This window comes from Panulirus ornatus, chromosome 3 (assembly GCF_036320965.1).
Source record: "Panulirus ornatus isolate Po-2019 chromosome 3, ASM3632096v1, whole genome shotgun sequence".
In the NCBI taxonomy this organism is placed as follows: domain Eukaryota; kingdom Metazoa; phylum Arthropoda; class Malacostraca; order Decapoda; family Palinuridae; genus Panulirus; species Panulirus ornatus.
The window spans coordinates 12,533,439-12,560,403 of NC_092226.1; the positions used below are offsets into that span (position 1 = coordinate 12,533,439).

At 40.9% G+C, this 26,965-nt stretch overlaps 1 protein-coding gene across 1 annotated transcript in view; it reads left to right on the forward strand.

Moving 5' to 3' along the window:
• Positions 1-922: 922 nt before the first annotated feature.
• The window catches only part of BORCS6 (BLOC-1 related complex subunit 6), a 54,553-nt gene continuing 28,510 nt past the window's right edge, over positions 923-26,965 (forward strand). Inside the window, exons 1-4 of the mRNA XM_071683840.1 lie at positions 923-1,235; positions 2,933-3,049; positions 18,069-18,215; positions 20,744-20,900. Coding sequence (XP_071539941.1) covers positions 972-1,235; positions 2,933-3,049; positions 18,069-18,215; positions 20,744-20,900 — 685 coding nt within the window. The 5' untranslated portion in view covers positions 923-971. The remainder of the gene's footprint in view (positions 1,236-2,932; positions 3,050-18,068; positions 18,216-20,743; positions 20,901-26,965) is intronic.

Here is a 26,965-nt window from a genome sequence, read left to right on the forward strand (position 1 = left end):
TTCCTATTTTGTGAGCATCATTCCCTCATTTACAGGGGCCTTACTCGAGTGCTCCAGCATGGGGTAGTGCTCGCATTTCTTGAAATTTAATCTCTCGTTCCCATAGTGGAATCAAAAGACTTCCACTTTATCTCTCCCCATTACTCTTTAATTGTCCCTTTCTGTCTGCGGTGATGTTGCTACTTCATCTCTGTCCTACTAGCATTAATTAGGGCACTGAAAGCTTTGTGTATGTGTCCAACCAGATAAGGCCTAGACTCAAAGTAAGGGACTGGCTTGGTGCTGACTCCCATAGTTCATATGTGAAGACCACACTTACGAAGATTGACCGTTATGGTCTTTATCTTCATCTCTCCTCTTTGATTTTTGCTTCTTGTATACTCATTTTTCCTTTCATCCGGGATGAACTCGATTAAGGGATGTTCTTACCCGTCCCATTTTGGATACTGTGGATATATAAAGAAAAAAATGATTCATTCATGAGAGATAAAAACAGTGTTTCGTTTTAGCTGAGGCATTATTTTTTTGTCTGGATATACACATTCTATTCTTTCGCTAGCTTTCAAAACCTGCTCAGTGCTCATCGGACATACATTAGACGGTGTTTTGCATGCAGTAAGTTGCGATGCATTTTTACTTTCCATACTTTCTGCAACCGTATAGGTAACAGACAAGCCCATGACTTACAATTTTACTGGGATATACTAATTCTCTCTCTCTCTCTCTCTCTCTCTCTCTCTCTCTCTCTCTCTCTCTCTCTCTCTCTCTCTCTCTCTCTCTCTCTCTCTCTCATATATATATATATATATATATATATATATATATATATATATATATATATATATATATATATATTGTAAGCAATCGAGAACTCAGGTACATGAGAGAGAGAGAGAGAGAGGAGAGGGCTTGTATATGGAGGAGGTGTGGGAGTGCGACCGTTCATCTACCTGATGTAAACAGACGACGCGATGGGGGAGGAACATGACAGAAAGAGGATTTCCACCAACCCTTTCTTGTACACTGACGGAAGCCTGGTGGAAGCTGATGTGTTGCAGGCCGGACTAGAGGCATCTGGTGGATCTACTGAAGGTTCCATAGCTTCGACCGTCACTGGCTCGCAGGAGAATGGTGATCCTGACCAGACGCCTCAAGCAGAAATCCCAAACAGACAAGTGTGGGCTATTGGCCGGGCTGGTATGAGGAGTATTTCAATGGACATTGATGATGATAAGGTCAGTGGAAGTGGTCTCAAGGCAGTATGTTGTTGGATATCTTCAACTAAGAATGTTGTGTAGAACTCTGAAATGGGCAATTATGATTTTTTCCTGAGAACCCACAGCTTGACATACACAGAAACTGAAAGCAAAAGTGTAGGAATGTGACTTAATTACAAAGGAGAAAACTTTAGATTGATAAATATTGCATTTTTAGAGTGATAGGTACAGATGGTTTTCTTTATGAGAAAATTATTAGTATCAAAGGTTTGTAGGGCTGTAAGGGCAAGGGAGATTGTTAGGTAGTATATAGTATGTGATAAGTTATGAGCCTACTCCAGAACTTGTTTTTAACAGTAGTAGTTTGTGTGTATTGTAAAGAAGATTATATGGAAAACGTGCCTCAAATCGTTTGCTTCTGATTTTTATTATCATTCAGGCATTTATTTCATTATGTCTTCCATGTTGTATGATCTGAAGTTTTGTTGTGAGAATATATCTCTATGTTGTACTTCTTGGAGTTGGAATGAGATATGAGGGTATTGCAATTGTCCTTATTGTCACGGTAGAAATTTCCATGTTTTTTGAAACATAAACTGCTGTTTATGTTTAGTAGCATATGCCTCCTTGCTGTTGAAGATAAACCACAATGTTTCTGATTTATTTTTACCTGTGAGAACATTCATTTCCAGGGTCTTCAATGCACTCAAAAAGTAGTTTAGAATGTGAATTATCGGGGGAGAATAATGTGTTTCAAATACGAGCCTAACTTGGTGATAGATACTGATAATTGCTATGAATGACACCATTGTAGTACATATGCAAAAGTGGATGTGAATGGACTAATAAATTTTACCTAATCATGGGCATGCCAGCATGTAGGAGAAAGATTTTTCCAACTTTTAAAGTACTGCAAATACAGTGGGACAAGGGTGTTAGGTATTATGCATATGTTCATATCATTCCTCTTACCAATATTGTCTTAAGATCCTTTTGATATCAAGATAAAATTTGCAGTTCTTGAAGGTATCAAGGGTTACAATTTTTTTTTTGAAATATGCCATTGCATGTAGTCATGGAAACCAAAAACTAACTTGGGCTGTTTTTCTTTTTTGATATTTTTGCCTCTTCATATTTACCCCTCATTTTCTTAGCTTTGTGCTTCTTTGTCAGTTTATATTACAGAATGAGAATTATGTATATTGTATTTAATTATCTCTGTACAATGATAATGTTTTAGAATCTGATATTTTTAATGATAATGCTGTGACCTGTATCTAAGACTTTAATAAATTTAGTTTTCTTGATAAAGATTTAGTTTAGGGTGCTATGTATTCCATAGATAATTTACAGTATATTTTACTTGACCAAAATATTCATTTTCATTGTTGAATTACATTCTGCTAAGCTTGTATTAGAATTTGGCTGATATGACAGGCATGTGTCATTCACTTATCCTTTGAGATTGCAGAAAATTAATTTCTGCATGAACTAAATTTCTACCTAGAAAAATATTGTATTTGCATCAATTTTTGTTATGTCTTTGGAGACAGGGCAGAAAATCATTTTCTGCAAATACTATTTTTACTCAGAAAAAAGTTTATGTACATTACCTGTACTTTTTAACTTTAAATGGCTTATCTATCTCAAGGATTAACTTTCAGTAAGTGCCTGACTTGATTCTGGACTGCACAATATTGTTAAGATTCTCGCAGTTACAGACAATGACTGGTTCCTACTCTGAGATCTTGGAACGTCCATTGCTGGGACAGCAAATTATTGAAGAAGATGAACAGCAGGAGGAAAAGGAAGATAATGTAACAAAGGAGGAGGTGAGATAGGCACCAAGTAATTAAAGTAACAATTATCATCAAGTATTGATTACATTTAGTTGAATTTAATGTACATTGCTGTTAGATATCTGTTGAAAATGCTAAGAAAAACTCGGTTTAGTATATTCTATCAGAGGTAGAAGTAGAAAACAAGTTGTGACAGCATTTCCCAATTTATATTGATGGTACAGAATTTTATTCATAAAGCCTGCTCACCAGTGCAGTTTACTTAGACTTTAACTGTATGATTTTTGTAGAATTTGATCCCTTTTATCAGTTGTAAGTTCCTTCAATGCTATATTGTCTCAATCTTCATACCCCATATCATGTCACAAATAAGAATTTTCTGATAGCAAGGATAGAATACTTTATGTCAGTTACTCTTCAGGTATTGTGAGATTAAGTGAGCTTTGGAAGGAGACTTGTGTGAGGAAGTACCAGGAGAGACTGAGTACAGAATGGAAAAAGGTGAGAACAAAGGATGTAAGGGGAGTGGGGGAGGAATGGGATGTATTTAGGGAAGCAGTGATGGCCTGCGCAAAAGATGCTTGTGGCAGGAGAAGTATGGGAGGTGGGCAGATTAGAAAGGGTAGTGAGTGGTGGGATGAAGAAGTAAGATTATTAGTAAAAGAGAAGAGAGAGGCATTTGGGTGATTTTTGCAGGGAAATAATGCAAATGAGTGGGAGATGTATGAAAAAGAGGCAAGAGGTCAATAGAAAGGTGCAAGAGGTGAAAAAGAGGGCAAATGAGAGTTGGGGTGAGAGAGTATCATTGAATTTTAGGGAGAATGAAAAGATGTTTTGGAAGAAGGTAAATAAAGTGCATAAGACATGGGAACAAATTGGAACATCAGTGAAGGGGGCTAATGGGGAGGTGAAAACAAGTAGTGGTGATGTGAGAAGGAGATGGAGTGAGTATTTTGAAGGTTTGTTGAATGTGTTTGATGATAGAGTGGCAGATATAGGGTGTTTTGGTCAAGGTGTTTTGCAAAGTGAGAGGGTTAGGGAAAATGATTTGGTAAACAGAGAGGAGGTAGTAAAAGCTTTGCGGAAGAAGAAAGCTGGCAAGGCAGCAGGTTTGGATGGTATTGCAGTGGAATTTATTAAAAAAGGGGATGACTGTGTTGTTGACTGGTTGGTAAGGTTATTTAATGTATGTATGACTCATGGTGAGGTGCCTGAGGATTGGCGGAATGCTTGCATAGTGCCATTGTACAAAGGCAAAGGGGATAAAGGTGAATGCTCAAATTACAGAGGTATAAGTTTGTTAAGTATTCCTGGTAAATTATATGGGAGGGTATTGATTGAGAGGGTGAAGGCATGTACAGAGCATCAGAATGGGAAGAGCAGTGAGGTTTCAGAAGTGGTAGAGGATGTGTGGATCAGGTGTTTGCTTTGAAGAATGTATATGAGAAATACGTAGAAAAGCAAATGGATTTGTATGTAACACATACGGATCCGGAGAAGGAATATGATGGAGTTGATAGAGATGCTCTGTGGAAGGTATTAAGAATATATGGTGTGGGAGGCAAGTTGTTAGAAGCAGTGAAAAGTTTTTATCAAGGATGTAAGGCATGTGTACAAGTAGGAAGAGAGGAAAGTGATTGGTTCTCAGTGAATGTAGGTTTGCGACAGGGGTGCATGACGTCTCCATGGTTGTTTAATTTGTTTATGGATGAGGTTGTTAGGGAGGTGAATGCAAGAGTTTTGGAAAGAGGGGCAAGTATGCAGTCTGTTATGGATGAGGGAGCTTGGGAAGTGAGTCAGTTGTTGTTCGTTGATGATACAGCGCTGGTGGTTGATTTGGGTGAGAAACTGCAGAAACTGTTGAATGAGTTTGGTAAACTATGTGAAAGAAGAATGCTGAGAGTAGATGTGAATAAGAGCAAGGTTATTAGGCACAGTAGGGTTGAGGGACAAGTCAATGGGGAGGTACGTTTGAATGGAGAAAAACTGAATGAAGTGAAATGTTTTAGATATCTGGGAGTGGATTTGGCAGTGGATGGAACCATAGAAGCGGAAGTGAGTCATCAGGTGGGGGGAGGGGGCAAAAGTTCTGGGAGCATTGAAAAATGTGTGGAAGTCGAGAACGTTATCTCTTAAAGGAAAAATGGGTATGTTTGAAGGAATAGTGGTTCCAACATTTTTATGTGGTTGCGAGGCATGGGCTATAGATAGGGTTGTGCAGAGGAGGGTGAATGTGTTGGAAATGAGATGTTTGAAGACAATATGTGGTGTGAGGTGGTTTGATCAAGTAAGTAATGAAAGGGTGAGAGAGATGTGTGGTAATAAAAAGAGTATGGTTGAGAGAGCAGAAGAGGGTGTTTTGAATTGGTTTTGTCACATGGAGAGAATGAGTGAGGAAAGATTGACAAAGAGGATATATGTGTCGGAGGTGGAGGGAACGAGGAGAAGTGGGAGACTAGATTGGAGGTGGGAAGATGGAGTGAAAAAGATTTTGAGTGATTGGGGCCTGAACATGGAACATGCAGGAGGGTGAAAGGCGTGCAAGGAATAGAGTGAATTGGAACGATGTGCTGTCAATGGATTGAACCAGGGCATGTGAAGCGTCTGGGGTAAACCATGGAAAGTTTTGTGGGGCCTGGATGTGGAAAGGGAGCTGTGGTTTCGGTGCATTATACATGACAGCGAGAGACTGAGTGTGAACAAATGTGGCCTTTGTTGTCTTTTCCTAGTGCTACCTCGCACACATGAGGGGGGAGGGGGTTGTCATTTCATGTGTGGCGGGGTGGCGACGGGAATGAATAAGGGCAGACAGTATGAGTTATGTACATGTGTATATATGTATATGTCTATGTATACATAGAGATGTATAGGTATGTATATGTGCATGTGTGGACGTGCATGTATATACATGTGTATGTGGCTGGGTTGGGCCATTCTTTTGTCTGTTTCCTTGTGCTACCTCGCAAACTCGGGAGACAGCGACAAAGTATGATACAATGATTATATAGAAATATATATATATATATATATCCTTTCATACCATTCGCCATTTCCCGCATTAGCGAGGTAGCATTAAGAACAGAGGACTGGGCCTTTGAGGGAATATCCTCACCTGGCCCCCTTCTCTCTTCCTTCTTTTGGAAAATTAAAAAAAAATGAGAGGGGAGGATTTCCAGCCCCCCGCTCCATATATATATATATATATATATATATATATATATATATATATATATATATATATATATTTTTTTTTTTTTTTTTTGCTTTGTCGCTGTCTCCTGCATTTGCGAGGTAGCGCAAGGAAACGGACGAAAGAAATGGCCCAACCCACCCCCATACACATGTATATACATACGTCCACACACGCAAATATACATACCTACACTGCTTTCCATGGTTTACCCCAGACGCTTCACATGCCCTGATTCAATCCACTGACAGCACGTCAACCCCTGTATACCACATCGATCCAATTCACTCTATTCCTTGCCCTCCTTTCACCCTCCTGCATGTTCAGGCCCCGATCACACAAAATCTTTTTCACTCCATCTTTCCACCTCCAATTTGGTCTCCCACTTCTCCTCGTTCCCTCCACCTCCGACACATATATCCTCTTGGTCAATCTTTCCTCAATCATTCTCTCCATGTGCCCAAACCATTTCAAAACACCCTCTTCTGCTCTCTCAACCACGCTCTTTTTATTTCCACACATCTCTCTTACCCTTACGTTGCTTACTCGATCAAACCACCTCACACCACACATTGTCCTCAAACATCTCATTTCCAGCACATCCATCCTCCTGCGCACAACTCTATCCATAGCCCACACCTCGCAACTATACAACATTGTTGGAACCACTATTCCTTCAAACAAAGCCATTTTTGCTTTCCGAGATAATGTTCTCAACTTCCACACATTCTTCAAGGCTCCCAGGATTTTCGCCCCCTCCCCCACCCTATGATCCACTTCCGCTTCCATGGTTCCATCCGCTGCCAGATCCACTCCCAGATATCTAAAAGACTTTACTTCCTCCAGTTTTTCTCCATTCAAACTTACCTCCCAATTGACTTGACCCTCAACCCTACTGTACCTAATAACCTTGCTCTTATTCACATTTACTCTTAACTTTCTTCTTTCACACACTTTACCAAACTCAGTCACCAGCTTCTGCAGTTTCTCACATGAATCAGCCACCAGCGCTGTATCATCAGCGAACAACAACTGACTCACTTCTCAAGCTCTCTCATCCCCAACAGACTTCATACTTGCCCCTCTTTCCAAAACTCTTGCATTTACCTCCCTAACAACCCCATCCATAAACAAATTAAACAACCATGGAGACATCACACACCCCTGCCGCAAACCAACATTCACTGAGAACCAATCACTTTCCTCTCTTCCTACACGTACACATGCCATACATCCTCGATAAAAACTTTTCACTGCTTCTAACAACTTGCCTCCCACACCATATATTCTTAATACCTTCCACAGAGCATCTCTATCAACTCTATCATATGCCTTCTCCAGATCCATAAATTTATTATTATTATTATACTTTGTCGCTGTCTCCCGCGTTTGCGAGGTAGCGCAAGGAAACAGACGAAAGAAATGGCCCAACCCCCCCCATACACATGTATATACATACGTCCACACACGCAAATATACATACCTACACAGCTTTCCATGGTTTACCCCAGACGCTTCACATGCCTTGATTCAATCCACTGACAGCACGTCAACCCCGGTATACCACATCGCTCCAATTCACTCTATTCCTTGCCCTCCTTTCACCCTCCTGCATGTTCAGGCCCCGATCACACAAAATCTTTTTCACTCCATCTTTCCACCTCCAATTTGGTCTCCCTCTTCTCCTCGTTCCCTCCACCTCCGACACATATATCCTCTTGGTCAATCTTTCCTCACTCATTCTCTCCATGTGCCCAAACCACTTCAAAACACCCTCTTCTGCTCTCTCAACCATGCTCTTTTTATTTCCACACATCTCTCTTACCCTTACGTTACTCACTCGATCAAACCACCTCACACCACACATTGTCCTCAAACATCTCATTTCCAGCACATCCATCCTCCTGCGCACAACTCTATCCATAGCCCACGCCTCGCAACCATACAACATTGTTGGAACCACTATTCCTTCAAACATACCCATTTTTGCTTTCCAAGATAATGTTCTCGACTTCCACACATTCTTCAAGGCCCCCAGAATTTTCGCCCCCTCCCCACCCTATGATCCACTTCCGCTTCCATGGTTCCATCCGCTGCCAGATCCACTCCCAGATATCTAAAGCACTTCACTTCCTCCAGTTTTTCTCCATTCAAACTCACCTCCCAATTGACTTGACCCTCAACCCTACTGTACCTAATAACCTTGCTCTTATTCACATTTACTCTTCACTTTCTTCTTCCACACACTTTACCAAACTCAGTCACCAGCTTCTGCAGTTTCTCACATGAATCAGCCACCAGCGCTGTATCATCAGCGAACAACAACTGACTCACTTCCCAAGCTCTCTCATCCCCAACAGACTTCATACTTGCCCCTCTTTCCAAAACTCTTGCATTTACCTCCCTAACAACCCCATCCATAAACAAATTAAACAACCATGGAGACATCACACACCCCTGCCGCAAACCTACATTCACTGAGAACCAATCACTTTCCTCTCTTCCTACACGTACACATGCCTTACATCCTCGATAAAAACTTTTCACTGCTTCTAACAACTTTCCTCCCTCACCATATATTCTTAATACCTTCCACAGAGCATCTCTATCAACTCTATCATATGCCTTCTCCAGATCCATAAATGCTACATACAAATCCATTTGCTTTTCTAAGTATTTCTCACATACATTCTTCAAAGCAAACACCTGATCCACACATCCTCTACCACTTCTGAAACCACACTGCTCTTCCCCAATCTGATGCTCTGTACATGCCTTCACCCTCTCAATCAATTCCCTCCCATATAATTTACCAGGAATACTCAACAAACTTATACCTCTGTAATTTGAGCACTCACTCTTATCCCCTTTGCCTTTGTACAATGGCACTATGCACGCATTCCGCCAATCCTCAGGCACCTCACCATGAGTCATACATACATTAAATAACCTTACCAACCAGTCAACAATACAGTCACCCCCTTTTTTAATAAATTCCACTGCAGTACCATCCAAACCTGCTGCCTTGCCGGCTTTCATCTTCCGCAAAGCTTTCACTACCTCTTCTCTGTTTACCAAATCATTTTCCCTAACCCTCTCACTTTGCACACCACCTCGACCAAAACACCCTATATCTGCCACTCTATCATCAAACACATTCAACAAACCTTCAAAATACTCACTCCATCTCCTTCTCACATCACCACTACTTGTTATCACCTCCCCATTTGCGCCCTTCACTGAAGTTCTCATTTGCTCCCTTGTCTTACGCACTTTATTTACCTCCTTCCAGAACATCTTTTTATTCTCCCTAAAATTTAATGATACTCTCTCACCCCAACTCTCATTTGCCCTTTTCTTCACCTCTTGCACCTTTCTCTTGACCTCCTGTCTCTTTCTTTTATACATCTCCCACTCAATTGCATTTTTTCCCTGCAAAAATCGTCCAAATGCCTCTCTCTTCTCTTTCACTAATACTCTTACTTCTTCATCCCACCACTCACTACCCTTTCTAATCAACCCACCTCCCACTCTTCTCATGCCACAAGCATCTTTTGCGCAATCCATCACTGATTCCCTAAATACATTCCAGTCCTCCCCCACTCCCCTTACTTCCATTGTTCTCACCTTTTTCCATTCTGTACTCAGTCTCTCCTGGTACTTCCTCACACAGGTCTCCTTCCCAAGCTCACTTACTCTCACCACCCTCTTCACCCCAACATTCACTCTTCTTTTCTGAAAACCCATACAAATCTTCACCTTAGCCTCCACAAGATAATATATATATATATATATATATATATATATATATATATATATATATATATATATATATATATATATTTTTTTTTTTTTTTTTTTTTTTTTTTATTATACTTTGTCGCTGTCTCCCACGTTTGCGAGGTAGCGCAAGGAAACAGACGAAAGAAATGGCCCAACCCCCCCCATACACATGTATATACATACGTCCACACATGCAAATATACATACCTACACAGCTTTCCATGGTTTACCCCAGACGCTTCACATGCCTTGATTCAATCCACTGACAGCACGTCAACCCCGGTATACCACATCGCTCCAATTTACTCTATTCCTTGCCCTCCTTTCACCCTCCTGCATGCTCAGGCCCCGATCACACAAAATCTTTTTCACTCCATCTTTCCACCTCCAATTTGGTCTCCCTCTTCTCCTTGTTCCCTCCACCTCCGACACATATATCCTCTTGGTCAATCTTTCCTCACTCATCCTCTCCATGTGCCCAAACCACTTCAAAACACCCTCTTCTGCTCTCTCAACCACGCTCTTTTTATTTCCACACATCTCTCTTACCCTTACGTTACTCACTCGATCAAACCACCTCACACCACACATTGTCCTCAAACATCTCATTTCCAGCACATCCATCCTCCTGCGCACAACTCTATCCATAGCCCACACCTCGCAACCATACAACATTGTTGGAACCACTATTCCTTCAAACATACCCATTTTTGCTTTCCGAGATAATGTTCTCGACTTCCACACATTCTTCAAGGCCCCCAGGATTTTCGCCCCCTCCCCCACCCTATGATCCACTTCCGCTTCCATGGTTCCATCCACTGCCAGATCCACTCCCAGATATCTAAAACACTTCACTTCCTCCAGTTTTTCTCCATTCAAACTCACCTCCCAATTGACTTGCCCCTCAACCCTACTGTACCTAATAACCTTGCTCTTATTCACATTTACTCTTAACTTTCTTCTTCCACACACTTTTCCAAACTCAGTCACCAGCTTCTGCAGTTTCTCACATGAATCAGCCACCAGCGCTGTATCATCAGCGAACAACAACTGACTCACTTCCCAAGCTCTCTCATCCCCAACAGACTTCATACTTGCCCCTCTTTCCAAAACTCTTGCATTTACCTCCCTAACAACCCCATCCATAAACAAATTAAACAACCATGGAGACATCACACATATATATATATTTATGTTTAATATATGTTTGAAGGAATATTGGTTCCAACACTGTTGTATGGTTGCGAGGTGTGGGCTATGGATAGAGTTGTGCGCAGGAGGGTGGATGTGCTGGAAATGAGATGTTTGAGGACAATGTGTGGTGTGAGGTGGTTTGATCGAGTAAGTAACGTAAGGGTAAGAGAGATGTGTGGAAATAAAAAGAGCGTGGTTGAGAGAGCAGAAGAGGGTGTTTTGAAATGGTTTGGTCACATGGAGAGAATGAGTGAGGAAAGATTGACCAAGAGGATATATGTGTCGGAGGTGGAGGGAACGAGGAGAAGAGGGAGACCAAATTGGAGGTGGAAAGATGGAGTGAAAAAGATTTTGTGTGATTGGGGCCTGAACATGCAGGAGGGTGAAAGGAGGGCAAAGAATAGAGTGAATTGGAGCGATGTGGTATACCGGGGTTGACGTGCTGTCAGTGGATTGAATCAAGGCATGTGTATGGGGGTGGGTTGGGCCATTTCTTTCGTCTGTTTCCTTGCGCTACCTCGCAAATGCGGGAGACAGCGACAAAGCAAAAAAAAAAAAAAATATATATATATATATATAACAGCCAATGCATGCCTGCAGCAATCATAAGTTGATACCTACTGGTTTGCAGTCTTTATTGACCAACTTATTTTGCTGAAGCTTATCTATAGCCTGCTGTCCTAGAGCTCAGATTCTTTCTTCGTGCTTACTCTCTAGTCTGTTGTTGCATGTGCTAATACTTATGAATACTTCTCCAGTGCACGCTGTTGGTTGCTTAGTTAGGATTTATGTTTGTCACCTGTTAGGGTCGTTAAGGCCATCAATGTCAAAGTATGACCACCACCCAAATCAGCACTGGTGGCTGATTCAGATGAGAAACTGCTGAAGGTGGTGACTGAGTTTGGTAAAGTGTGTGAAAGAAGAAAGCTGAGAGTAAATGTGAATAAGAGTAAGGTTGTTAGGTTCAGTAAGGTTGAGGGACAAGTCAATTGGGAGTTATGTTTGAATGGAGAAAAGCTGGTGGAAGTGAAATGTTTTAGATATCTGGGAGTGGATTTTGCAGCTGTTGGAATCATGGAAGCGGAAGGGAGTTGCAGGGTGGGGGGAGGGGGCGAAGTTTCTGGGAGTGTTGAAGAATGTGTGGAAGGTGAGAATGTTATCTCGGAGAGCAAAAATGGGTATGTATGAAGGAATAGTGGTTCCAACAATGTTATACAGTTGCGAGGCATGGGCTATAGATAGAGTTGTGCGGAGGAGAGTAGACGTGTTGGAAATGAAATGTTTGAGGACAACATATGGTATGAGGTGGTTTGATCGAGTTAGTAATGAAAGTGTAAGAGATGTGTGGCAATAAAAAGAGTATGGTTGAGAGAGCAGAGGAGGGTGTATTGAAATGGCCTGGTCACATTGAGAGAATGAGTGAGGAAAGATTGACAAAGAGGATATATATGTCAGAGGTGGAGGGAATGAGAAGTGGGAGACCATATTGGAGGTGAAAGGATGGAGTGAAAAAGATTTTGAGCGATCAGGGTCTGAACATACAGGAGGGTGAAAGGCGTGCAAGGAATATAGTGAAGTGGAATGATGTGGTATATTTGGGTTGACATGCTGTCAGTGGATTGAACAAGGGCATTGAGGAGGGTTCTGTTTTTTTCATGTGTGGTGGGGTGGTGATGGGAATGGATGAAGGCAGCAATGAATATGTACATGTGTATATATGTATATGTCTGTGTGTGTATATACATGTATACATTGAGATGTATGGGTATGTGTATGTGCGTGTGTCGACGTGTATGTATATACATGTGTATGTGGGTGGGTTGGGCCATTCTTTCATCTGTTTCCTTGCGCTGCCTCGCTAACGTGGGAGACAGCGACAAAGTATGATGAATAATAAATATCCCATATACATACGTATACATCTCAACGTATACATACATATACATACACAGACATACATATGCATATATACACATGTACATATTCATACTTACTGCCTTCATTCATTCCCATCACCACCCCGCACACAGGATGGGTTGTTCTTCGTCTGTTTCTTGGCGTCACTTCACTGATGCAGGAGACGGTGATCAAGTATAATAGAATAAATATAATCAACATATACACATATACATACATATACATACACATACACAGACATATACACAAGTACATATTCATACTTGCTTGCCTTCATTCATTCCTGGCACTTCCCCACCCCACAGGAAACAGCATTGCTACTCCTTGCTTCAGGGAGGTAATGCCAGGAAAACAGACAAAAAAGGCCACTTTCATTCACATTAAGTCTCTAGCTGTCATGTGTTATGCACCAAAACCACAGCTCCTTATCCACATCCAGGCCCCACAGACCTTTCCATGGTTTACCCCAGACATTTCACATTCCCTGGTTCAGTCCATTCACAGCACATTGACCCTGGTATACCACATCTTTCCATTCACTCTATTCCTTGCACGCCTCTCATCCTTCTGTATGTTTAGGCCCCAATGGCTCAAAATCTTTTCCACTCCATCCTTCCACCTCCAATTTGGTCTCCTGCTTCTCCTTGTTCCCTCCACCTCAGACACATATATCCTCTTTGTCAATCTTTCCTCACTCATTCTCTCCATATGTCTAAATCATTTCAACACACCCTCTTCAGCTCTCTCTTTATTTCCACACATATCTCTTACCCTTTCATTACTTACTCGATCAAACCACCTCACACTACATATTGTCCTCAAGCATTTCATTTCCAACACATCCACCTTCCTTCGTACAACCCTATCAACAGCCCATGCCTCACAGCCATATAATATTGTTGGATTCCATTTACTGCTAAGTTCACTCCCAGATATCTAAGGCACTTCACTCCCTCCCACTTTTCTCCATTCAGATGTACAACCCAATTAACTTGTCCCTCAACCCTGTTGAACCTGATAACCTTGCTCTTATTCATATTCATTCTCAACCTTCTCTTTTCACACACTTTTCCAAACTCAGTCCCCAAATTTTGCAATTTCTCACTTGAATTAGCCACCAGAACTATATCATCGGCAAACAGCAACTGACTCACTTCCCAGGCCCTCTCATCCCCAACCGACTGCATACTCATCCCTCTCTCCAAAACTCTTGCATTTACCTCCCCAACCACCCTATCCATAAACAAATTAAACTACCATGGGGACATCATACACCCCTGCCACAGACCGACCTTCACCGGGAACCAGTCACTCTCCTCTCTTCTTACTCATACACTTGCCTTACGTCATTATTATTATTGTTATTATTATTATTATTATTATTATTAATATTATTATTATTATTATTATTATTATTATTATTATTATTATTATTATAAGAATGTGAGAAATACTTAGAAAAGCAAATGGATTTGTATGTAGCATTTATGGATCTGGAGAAGGCATATGATAGAGTTGATAGAAATGCTCTGTGGAAGGTATCAAGAATATATGGTGTGGGAGGCAAGTCGTTAGAAGCAGTGAAAAGTTTTTATTGAGGATGTAAGGCATGTGTACGTGTAGGAAGAGAGGAAAGTGATTGGTTCTCAGTGAATGTTGGTTTGCGGCAGGGGTTTATGATGTCTCCATGGTTGTTTAATTTGTTTATGGATGGGGTTGTTAGGGAGGTGACTGCAAGAGTTTTGGAAAGAGGGGCAAGTATGCAGTCTGTTGTGGATGAGAGAGCTTGGGAAGTGAGTCAGTTGTTGTTAGCTGATGATACAGTGCTGGTGGCTGATTCGTGTGAGAAACTGCAGAAGCAGGTGACTGAGTTTGGTAAAGTGTGTGAAAGAAGAAAGCTGAGAGTAAATGTGAATAAGAGCAAGGTTATTAGGTACAGTAGGGTTGAGGGTCAAGTCAAGTGGGAGGTAAGTTTGAATGGAGAAAAACTGGAGGAAGTGAATTGTTGTAGATATCTGGGATTGGATTTGGCAGGGGATGGAACCATGGATGCGGAAGTGAATCATAGGATGGGGGAGGGGGTGAAAATTTAAGGAGCCTTGAAGAATGTGTGGAAGTCGAGAGCATTATCTCGGAAAGCAAAAATGGGTATGTTTGAAGGAATAGTGGTTCCAACAATGTTATATGGTTGCGAGGTGTGGGCTGTAGATAGAGTTGTGCGGAGGAGGGTTGATGTGCTGAAAATGAGATGTTTGAGGACAATATGTGGTGTGAGGTGGTTTGATCGAGTAAGTAATGTAAGGGTAAGAGAGATGTGTGGTAATAAAAAGAGTGTGGATGAGAGAGCAGAAGAGGGTGTTTTGAAATGATTTTGTCACATGGAGAGAATGAGTGAGGAAAGATTGACCAAGAGGATATATGTGTCAGAGGTGGAGGGAACGAGGAGAAGTGGGAGACCAAATTGGAGATGGAAAGATGGAGTGAAAAAGATTTTGAGTGATCGGGGCCTGAACATGCAGGAGGATGAAAGGCGTGCAAGGAGTATAGTGAATTGGAACAATGTGGTATACCAGGGTCGACGAGCTGTCAGTGGATTGAACCAGGGTATGTGAAGCATCTGGGTTAAACCATGGAAAGTTCTGTGGGGCCTGGATGTAGAAAGGGAGCTGTGGTTTCGGTGCATTATACATGACAGCTAGAGACTGAGTGTGAACAAATGTGGCCTTTGTTGTCTATTCCTAGCACTACCTTGTGCACATGTGGGGGGAGGGGGTTGTTATTTCATATGTGGCGGGGTGGCGATGAGAATGAATAAAGGCAGACAGTATGAATTATGTTCTTTCTTTTTTCTTTCAAACTATTCGCTATTTCCCGTGTTAGCAAGGTAGCATTAAGAACAGAGGACTGGGCCTCTGAGGGAATATCCTCACCTGGCCCCCTTCTCTGTTCCTTCTTTTGGGAAATTACAAAAAAAAAAACAAGAGGGGAGGATTTCCAGCCCCCCCGCTCCCTCCCCTTTTAGTCGCCTTCTACGACACGCAGGGAATACGTGGGAAGTATTCTTTCTCCCCTATCCCCTGTGTATATATGTATATGTCTGTTTGTGTGTATATATATGTATATGTAGAGATGTATAGGTATGTATATTTGCGTGTGTGAATGTATATGTATATACATGTGTATGTGGGTGGGTTGGGCCATTCTTTCATCTGTTTCCTTGTGCTACCTCGCTAACGCAGAAGACAGCAACAAAGTAAAATAAGAATAAAAAATGAATAAAATATTTTTTTTTTTGCTTTGTCGCTGTCTCCCGCGTTTGCGAGGTAGCGCAAGGAAACAGACGAAAGAAATAGCCCAACCCACCCCCATACACATGTATATACATACGTCCACACACGCAAATATGCATACCTACACAGCTTTCCATGGTTTACCCCAGACGCTTCACATGCCTTGATTCAATCCACTGACAGCACGTCAACCCTGGTATACCACATCGCTCCAATTCACTCTATTCCTTGCCCTCCTTTCACCCTCCTGCATGTTCAGGCCCCGATCACACAAAATCTTTTTCACTCCGTCTTTCCACCTCCAATTTGGTCTCCCTCTTCTCCTCGTTCCCTCCACCTCCGACACATATATCCTCTTGGTCAATCTTTCCTCACTCATTCTCTCCATGTGACCAAACCATTTCAAAACACCCTCTTCTGCTCTCTCAACCACGCTCTTTTTATTTCCACACATCTCTCTTACCCTTACGTTACTTACACGATCAAACCACCTCACACCACACATTGTCCTCAAACATCTCATTTCCAGCACATCCATCCTCCTGCGCACAACTCTATCCATAGTCCATGCCTCGCAACCATACAACATTGTTGGAACCACTATTCCTTCAAACATACCCATTTTTGCTTTCCAAGATAATGTTCTCGACTTCCACACATTCTTCAAGGCTCCCAGAATTTTCGCCCCCTCCCCCACCCTATGATCCACTTCCGCTTCCATGGTTCCATCCGCTGCCAGATCCACTCCCAGATATCTAAAACACTTCACTTCCTCCAGTTTTTCTCCATTCAAACTCACCTCCCAATTGACTTGACCCTCAACCCTACTGTACCTAATAACCTTGCTCTTATTCACATTTAATCTTAACTTTCTTCTTTCACACACTTTACCAAAATCATTATTATTTTTCATTCTTTATTGCTGTTTCCTGCATTATTGAGTTAGTGCCAGGAACAGATGAATAATGATTATTATTTTTATTATTATCATTTTGTCAATTTGCCATTTCTTGCATTCATGAGGTAGCACCTGGAACAAAGAAATGGCCTCATTTTTGCTTACATCACTCTATGTAATGCACTGAAACCAGAATCTCCTGTTCTTCTATCACTATTGTTATTACATTCTATGTGCCAGTGCCACTTCAAAAGATGTTTTTCATGTACTGTGTTAGTACCTTTATCATGCCTATTTTTCTTACATCCTCATTATTCATTTTCTCTGATCCTTTACCTCTTATTGTATAGCATAGGTTTGTTGTACACATCTGTTACCTTTTTCTATACTAAAATGCTAAAACTTCTTTATATAGAAAAGTTGGAACAAAATCTTCAAGTAGCCTTCTTGCTCATTTTGCTTAAATTTTTCCTTTTACCAGAGCTCTGGGAGCATCATTATATTACTCTTAATTTTGTTCTCATCTTTTAATTTTCTGTTACCTTTTTTTTTTTTTTTACTAAAAATTGCTTATTAATATCTGCACATTCTTACAACATTTAGGTGCTCCCCATTCACAGATATTCTTCCAAAAATGTCTTGTTTTCACATGAGAAGATTGCTGTTTCCATCATTTACTTATTTCTTACATTTTTCTTCATAAGATATATATATGTTGATGTTTTAAGTTTCACATGATAGAAATAGTTACATGAACAAGGTTATTATCTCCATTTATAGGTTGATGCCATAACTCCTGTGTGTTCAGGCATGGATCCAGTTCAGGCTTTCCTTACTCAAGAACGTCTAAGTGCTTTCATGGCTCATGACGACTCTCTAGGGGAGGCTCCAGAGTATGGGGCTGAACTACCAACACATGATGGTCAGGTTAGTCAAGATTACTAATGGATGATTTACAAAATGTTAGAATTAAATACTATTGTGATGTAGAATCTTAAGAGCTGAATTTCACCTCAGAAGGGATATATAGTTCAAAATTGTATCAAGGAAGGCTTTGTGTTGTGCCAATATTGGGCTTCAGTTTATTGAAGAACATGCCTGGTCATGGCGTATTTTATATTCCAGTGTTCGTGCATCCTTTATGTTCTGTTTGATATTTTAAATGATTTGCACTTGTTTTACTGAATGGGTGTTTTAACCCTCTTTCTTTTTGTGAGATGAGCTTCAGTAAATGACAGAAATCCTCATAGAGGCTTGGTCTAGAACAAAAAAGGGCAGTAGAGGAAAAAAAAGCAGTAGTGAAAGAATCTGGGGGAAGAAAATAAAAATGAGAAAAAGTGTAAAGACAAAAAAGTGAAAGAAAAAGGGAGAAGTATATGGTGTATATAAGGAAAATATAGTATATCTAGTCAGAAATTAAGAATCTCAAATCCTAACTTTAAAGGTGTTAGATTATCAAAAGCAGTACTTCAGCAACAAGTCAGAGCACCAGAACTTACCAGGGTAATTGCATATAGGTAGTAGTTGGTAGGCAGCCACTGACCAAGTAGGTATATTACCAGTACTACTCACCTGGGCTTTGGGAAGGTTAGTGACGGCTGTATAGTGAGCTAACATTTTAGTGGTTGTCAAATTGCACTACTCTGGCCCAGTTTGCTGTCTTTTCTTTCTGACTCTTATGGACTTCTGGCATTCTGTTCCACAAATATACAGTCTCTCCTTGTCTTACATAACACTTGACAATGCTTAACTCACACAACTCATTCTTCATAACTCTAGATTTCTCCTGTGAAGAGTGCTATGCATTAGCCCAGCCTTGAAAGAACAGTAGACGGGAGCATTAGGTTAAGAAAGTAGGTAGAAGCAATGTGTGGGAGCATTAGATAGGTAGAAGTAGTTGGTTGAAATGTTAGGTAGGAACATTAGTCAGGCACTTTAGGTAAAAGTAGTTGGTAGGAACAAATTCTCATAGAGTTGCTCTCTGCCTGTGGCCTGTTAAGACACTGAAGGCTAAGAGACAGCAAATTATAGAAACTTTTGCTATGGCTATCCCCTTGAGGAAGTTCCCAGGGGGAATAGGTATCAGTGGTATAGATAGGTAGATGGATAGCAGGGTACAACTTTCTAGTTTGTGTCAAAAGCACTTGTTTTCATCCAGCAGATGGCTTGACAAAACCCCATTTGATGTAACAAATAAAAAATTTGTAGAGAAATAGTTGAGAAATTCCTAGACTTTATGACATACAAATTTTACTGTCAGTGCATGCAGCCACCAGGTAACACTTATTCTTCTCCTGCTAGCACACCAACTAATTTCTTAAGTGGCAATACTGTATATGAATAAAAATCCACTCATGAAAAATGTTCTGGAAGACCCAGGCCTTTTAGTTAGAATGCCAACTTTACTTAGCCCTCCTTAGCTCTAGAATTTTCTGAGTGAATCACTAATGAGGGCTTAAACATAAAATCTCACTCAGCATTCCCTCGCAGTAAAGGGCTGTCTATAACTTGTCTGATTTGCATTAAATGCTTTTCCAGAGGTTTGGCAGCCTTCCTCAAGCATTGTCTCTATATATGTTAGGTACTGTTTTTCTGCCACAGCACGAGCATTGGCAGCCTACTCAGGCATATAGATGTTAAGGAAATAGCGACCTCTCAAACCACCACTTAGTGCACTAAGGTTTCCTTTTGACATGTCTTGCCTACTTCACTCTTTCTTCAAGTCATTATATAATGACTTGGTCTCCTTCACATTCAGTATTGTCATGGGTATGTTCCTTTGATTCTTGTCCTCATTCCGGGCACTAAGGAAATTTTTCATACTTTCCTTACCTGTTAGTGGAGTTCCAGAAAAAGAACTTAATCTTATTTTATATTTGATTTTTATGATAGTGTCTGCAGTTGAGTGAGCAAGACCCATGGACTAAGCCCTATCCATAAGTTTCTGACTATCACCAAACCTCCTAAGTACCATTCATTTCACATCCAAAGGGGTAGTGGAAGTGCTACCCTTTCTTGAGCTTCCACTCTGACACTAACTTAACCCCAAGACATTTCCAAACCATTCATTCACCTTCACTTGTGCTTAGCTTCACTCAAAAATAGAACATCCAGGTACCTCTTCTCACAGACCATACCTTTTTTCCCTTCTTTACATTGTGGTTACATCTACACACTTTCATACACCCCAGCCTAAGCCTATGAGGAGGATGAGCTCTCCTTACTTGGCTCCTTCTATTTCAACTTCTTGAAATTGAAACGCAAGGATAGGAGGGTATTTACCCCCACCACCACCACTTATAGTTGCCTTCTAGTGTAAGCAAGGAATACATGGGCACTGTTCTTTCTCCCCTATACCCAGGTATATAAAGATAAAGAATGAAGTTATCCTTATAGTTATAATTTTGAATGCTGTGGGTATATCATGTGAATCTTATTATTAGTTGACTGGTCAGGTACGGCCTTGGAGCCTGAAAGTGGGGAGATGCAGCCCAGAACAAGCAGAGTCAGCTCTACAAGGTGCAGGAACAGTTACACGACAAGGAGACTTCATATCTTTTGTAGCAGATGATTTACATAACAAGATAAAACTCTCCAGTCCTGTGTCAAAAAGTAAGTTGTTAGATTATTCTATTCCGCACATTCTTTCAACATAATACTGTTGCCTTATTTGGTGTTTTGGTAATTTTAAGTTGTTTCTTGAGTTTTCATTTGCTTTGATCTAGCCTGGTGTTAGCCTTGAGAGTGTTTGTATGTGCTGCAGCTCTTCCTGAAAAGATTTTTGTAAGTTTCCAACAGTGAAGTAAGTTTAGGTGAAATTTAAGTTATATTTTTCTAATTATGTTACCTATAACCTCCATCAGGTGTTATCACACTCTGTCTGCTTGTGGTTATCTCACAGTTGAGAGTACTATTTCCTCTAATAACATTTCACTTCAGAGGAGTCCATCTTTTTCTGCTACTGATTTTGGTGGTCTTGAAGCTGCAGGAACCCCTGAAGAAGGTACCTTGTTCTGGGATTATGTGAATATAATAATGATGATGATTATAGTAATAATAGCAATAGTAATGATAATTTTATCCCTCGGGAAAGGTTAGAAAGAATAGTGCGCACATATTCCCTGCAAGTCTTAGAAGGCGATTAAGATGGACGGTAGTGGGTGGCTGGAAATCCTTCCTTCCTGTATTACTTTCCCAAAAGAAAGAACACGGCAAGGTGCCAAATGAGGATGTTTCCCTCTTAGGCTCTGTCATTTGTTCTTGACATTACCTTGCTCATGTGGGAGATGGTGAGCATGTATGAAAAAAAATAATGTTTTTTTTCTTTTCTTATACACATGAAGTTTGTGTTACTTCATTTCACACATGCATACCTGGCAGCTTTATGCTGAATATCCCTTAAGAATTCAAGTATTTCTCTTAAATTGAGAAAATGTTCAGCCCCATTGCAGATGGGGTATTAAATACTAAATGCACTCAGAGTAAGTAACTGTGATGTAAAATTTATTGAATTCAAATTTGTCAGAAAATAACATTCCTCCCCCTGTGTTTTACCCTCAGAGCATGAGATATTCTCTCTTGAAATATGGGGATTGGACTTTTGTACTCTCTCTCCACTGGGAATAATGGCTTTTGCGACCCATCTCAATCCTTTCAAACTAGACTGTGGCTGCTCTCATTCTGGACCCACTCTCAGGCCAATGAGAGACTGCCACAGAGATGATGTCGTAAACCCTTTGGCTATTGGACACAGAAACGTCACTTACCTGTATGAAACAGTGAACTTAATGCATTTCTTGTTCAGTATTTTAGGTTACTGTATTGTTTTGAAACCTTTTATACTTGTTTGCCATTTCCATACTTTAACAAGGTAGCACTAGGAACAAGCAAACCAAAAAAGACATCGTTTACTTAGGTCCTGTCACTGTCACTTGTAATGTACCAAAACCACATCCTCCTATCCATATCCAGGCCCCATAAACCTTTATGCAGTTTTCCCCTCCTGCTTCATATGAAATGCTCTGGTTTTGTCCTTCCACACATTCTTCATCACTCTCAGAACCTTTGCCCCTTCCCCCACCCTGTGACTCACTTCCACTTCCATGGTTCCACTCTCTGCTAATTCTACTCCCAGATGTCTAAAACACTTCACTTCCTCCAATTTTTCTCCATTTAAACTTACTTCCCAGTTATATATTTTTATGTTTTTTTATTATACTTGATCACCATTTCCATGTCAGCAAAGTAGTGCCAGGAAACAGACAAAGAATGGCCCATCCACTCAAATACACATATATATATACTTAAATGTCTGTACATGCACATATACATATACATGGAGAAAAACTGGAGGATGTAAAGTGTTTTAGATATCTGGGAGTGGATCTGGCAGCGGATGGAACCATGGAAGCGGAAGTGAATCATAGGGGGAGGGGGCGAAAATCCTGGGAGCCTTGAAGAATGTTTGGAAGTCGAGAACATTATCTCCGAAAGCAAAAATGGCTTTGTTTGAAGGAATAGTGGTTCCAACAATATTGTATGGTTGCGAGGCGTGGGCTATGGATAGAGTTGTGCGCAGGAGGGTGGATGTGCTGGAAATGAGATGATTGAGGACAATATGTGGTGTGAGGTGGTTTGATCGAGTAAGTAATGTAAGGGTAAGAGAGATGTGTGGAAATAAAAAGAGCGTGGTTGAGAGAGCAGAAGAGGGTGTTTTGAAATGGTTTGGGCACATGGAGAGAATGAGTAAGGAAAGATTGACCGAGAGGATATATGTGTCGGAGGTGGAGGGAACGAGGAGAAGTGGGAGACCAAATTGGAGATGGAAAGATGGAGTGAAAAAGATTTTGAGTGATCGGGGCCTGAACATGCAGGAGGGTGAAAGGAGGGCAAGGAATAGAGTGAATTGGATCGATGTGGTATACCAGGGTCGACGTGCTGTCAATGGATTGAATCAGGGCATGTGAAGCGTCTAGGGTAAACCATGGAAAGTTCTGTGGGGCCTGGATGTGGAAAGGGAGCTGTGGTTTCGGGCATTATTGCATGACAGCTAGAGACTGAGTGCGAACGAATGGGGCCTTTGTTGTCTTTTCCTAGCGCTACCTCGCACACATGAGGGGGGAGGGGGATGTTATTCCATGTGTGGCGAGGTGGCGATGGGAATAAATAAAGGCAGACAGTATGAATTATGTACATGTGTATATATGTATATGTCTGTGTGTGTATATATATGTGCACATTGAGATGTATAGGTATGTATATTTGCGTGTGTGGACGTGTTTGTATATACATGTGTATGGGGGTGGGTTGGGCCATTTCTTTCATCTGTTTCCTTGCGCTACCTTGCAAACGCGGGAGACAGCGACAAAGCAAAATAATAATAATAATAAAACATAAATGCCCATATACTCACATATACATACATTTTTATCTATTTTTTTTTAATTATTACTTGATCACCATCTCCCGCATTAGTAAGGTTATGCAAGGAAACAGACAAGGGATGTCCCAACCCACCCACATACACATTTATATATATAAACGTCCACACACACATATACATACATATACATTTCAATGTATACATACATATACATACACAGACCTATACTTATATACACATGTACATATTCACACTTGCTGCCTTCATCCATTTCCGTCGCCACCCTGCCACACACGAAATAGCATCCCCCCCCATCCAGCGAGGTAGTGCTAGGAAAAGACAAAAAAGGCCACATTCATTCACACTCAGTCTCTAGCTGTCATGTGTAGTGCACTGAAACCACAGCTCCCTTTCCACATCCAGGCCCCACAAACCTTTCCATGGTTTACCCCAGACATTTCACATGCCCTGGTTCAATCTATTGACAGCACATCTACCCTGGTATACCACATCGTTCCAATTCACTCAGTTCCATGCATGCCTTTCACCCTTCTGTATGTTTAGGCCCCGATCGCTCAAAATTGTTTTCACTCCATCCTTCCACCCCTAGTTTGGTCTCCTGCTTCTCCTTGTTCCCTCTACCTCAGACACATATATCCTCTTTGTCAATCTTTCCTCACTCATTCTCTCTATGTGTCCAAACCATTTCAACACACCCTCCTCTGCTCTCTCAACCACACTCTTTTTATTACCACACATCTCTCTTACCCTTTCATTACTTACTCAAATACACCACCTCATATCATATATTGTCCTCAAACATTTCATTTCCAACACATCCACCCTCCTCCGCACCCATATAACATTGTTGGAACCACTGTTCTTATTTTGCTCCGAGATAACATTCTCGCCTTCCACACATTCTTCAATGCTCCCAGAACCTTTGCCCCCTTCCCCACCCAATGACTCACTTCCACTTCCATGGTTCCATCTGCTGCTAAATCCACTCCTAGATATCTAAAACACTTCACTTCCTCAAGTTTTTCTTCATTCAAACTTACCTCCCAATTATATTGTCCCTCAACCCTATTATACCTAATAAGCTTGCTCTTATTCACATTTACTCTCAACTTTCTTCTTTCACACACTTTACCAAACTCAGTCACCAACTTCTGCAGTTTCTCATTCAAATCAGCCACCAGTGCTGTATCATCAGAGAACAACAACTGACTCACTTCCCAAGCCCTCTCATTCACAACAGACTGCATACTTTCTCCTCTCTCCAAAACTCTTGCATTCACCTCCCTAACCACCCCATCCATAAACAAATTAAACAACCATGGAGACATCATGCACACCTTCCACAAACCATTATTCACTGAGAACCAGTCATTTTTGCCTCTTCCTTCTTGTACACATGCCTTACATCCATAGTAAAAGCTTTTCACTGCTTCTAGCAACTTACTTCCAACCCCATATACTCTTAAAACTTCCACAAAGCATCTCTATCAACCCTATCATATGCCTTCTCCAGGTCCATAAATGCCACATACATCTGTTTTTCTAAGTATTTCTCATATACATTCGCAAAGCAAACACCTGATCCACCTCTGAAACCACACTGCTCTTCCCCCATCACTCCATCTCCTTCTCACTTCATCACTACTTGTTATTACTTCCCCATTGGCCTCCTTCACCGACATTCCCATTTGTTCTCTTGTCTCACGCACTTTATTTACCTCCCTCCAAAATATCTTTTTATTCTCCCTAGAATTTAACAATACTCTCTCACACCAACTCTCATTTGCCCTCTTTTTCACCTCTTGCACCTTTCTCTTAACCCCCTGCCTCTTTCTTTTATACATCTCCCAGTGATTTGAACTACTTCCCTGCAAAAATAGTCCAAACACCTCTGTCTTCTCTTTCACTAACAATCCAACTTCATCCTACCACTCACTACCCTTTCTAATCTGCCCACATTCCACCTTTCTCATGCCACAAGCATCTTTTTCACAAGCCATCACTGCTTCCCTAAATATATCCCATTCCTCTCCCACTCCCCTTATGTCATTTGCTTTCACCTTTTTCCATTCTGCACTCTATCTCTCCTGGTTCTTCCTCACACAAGTCTTCTTTCCAAGCTCACTTACTCTCACCACTCTCTTACATATCAACATATATATACTTATACATACACATGCACAGACATACATATATACACATGTACATATTTATACTTGCTTGCCTTCATCCATTTCTGTTGCCATCCTGCCCCACAGGAAACAGCATTGCTGCCCCCCGCTTCAGTGAGGTAGCACCAGGAAACAGACCAAAAAGGCCACATTTGTTCACACTCAGTTAACCATTTTATCAACCAACCTGTTAGGGTTGATGAACAGCTGAGTTGACTGTGGACTAACTGTTGCAACCAGAATTTGAACCTATGCGCTCGATTCTAGGTGGCCCATAAATGTGTTACAGTCAGGAACACTGACTGTTACACATTGGAAGTCCATGATTTAGTAATGGAGTGGTTTGAATGGGAAGGGTTTTGTTCTGTTTAATGAATTGATTGCTGAGCATATTTGAGTGGGACTGTAATGGAAGGATCTTTGTTCCATTGGGTAGGTGATGAATGCTTGTGGTTGCTTGGCAACAAATGATTATTCTGAGTGCTCTTGTTTTTTGTGGTTTGTAGCTTTGTGTTATTTGCATTTGGCAGGGTGGATGACTAGGTCGATGAGGTCTAGTCAGTGTGAAATGGATGAATTATTTGTAGAGGATGCTAAGAGATTCTTTTTCTTATCTAAATCTGGTACCAGTAAGTGTTCAGTGGATATTCAGGTTGTTTGTTGCTTTTGTTTTGCTGTGGTATTGGGGTGAGTGTTACTTGTTTGTCATATTTTGTACCCAAGATAGTTGAAGTTTTGTTGAGTGAGTGATTGTCCTCTCATTTGGAGGGTGTATGTTTGATTCTTGTTTATCTAGGGTTAAGAGGATGAATGAAGACTTCTATAGAGATGCCTACATTCAGTTCCGGGTGAGCAAATGTCCCAGTTGTGTGGTGCAGTGTTGCATGTTTGTTGTTGCTTGTGTAGTGTCTGGGTGTTGTGATATGATGTCTGCACTTTAAAGGACTTTCACACAGTGGTCTGCGGGACCATGCTTATGGGATACTACATCAGAAAAGTTGTTTTTAGTTTATTTATATTTTTCTATTTTGAACCAGCATTCTGTACATTATTTTCCTTTATGTGAGATGATGATATGACAGTGAATGGATGTAACTTAATTT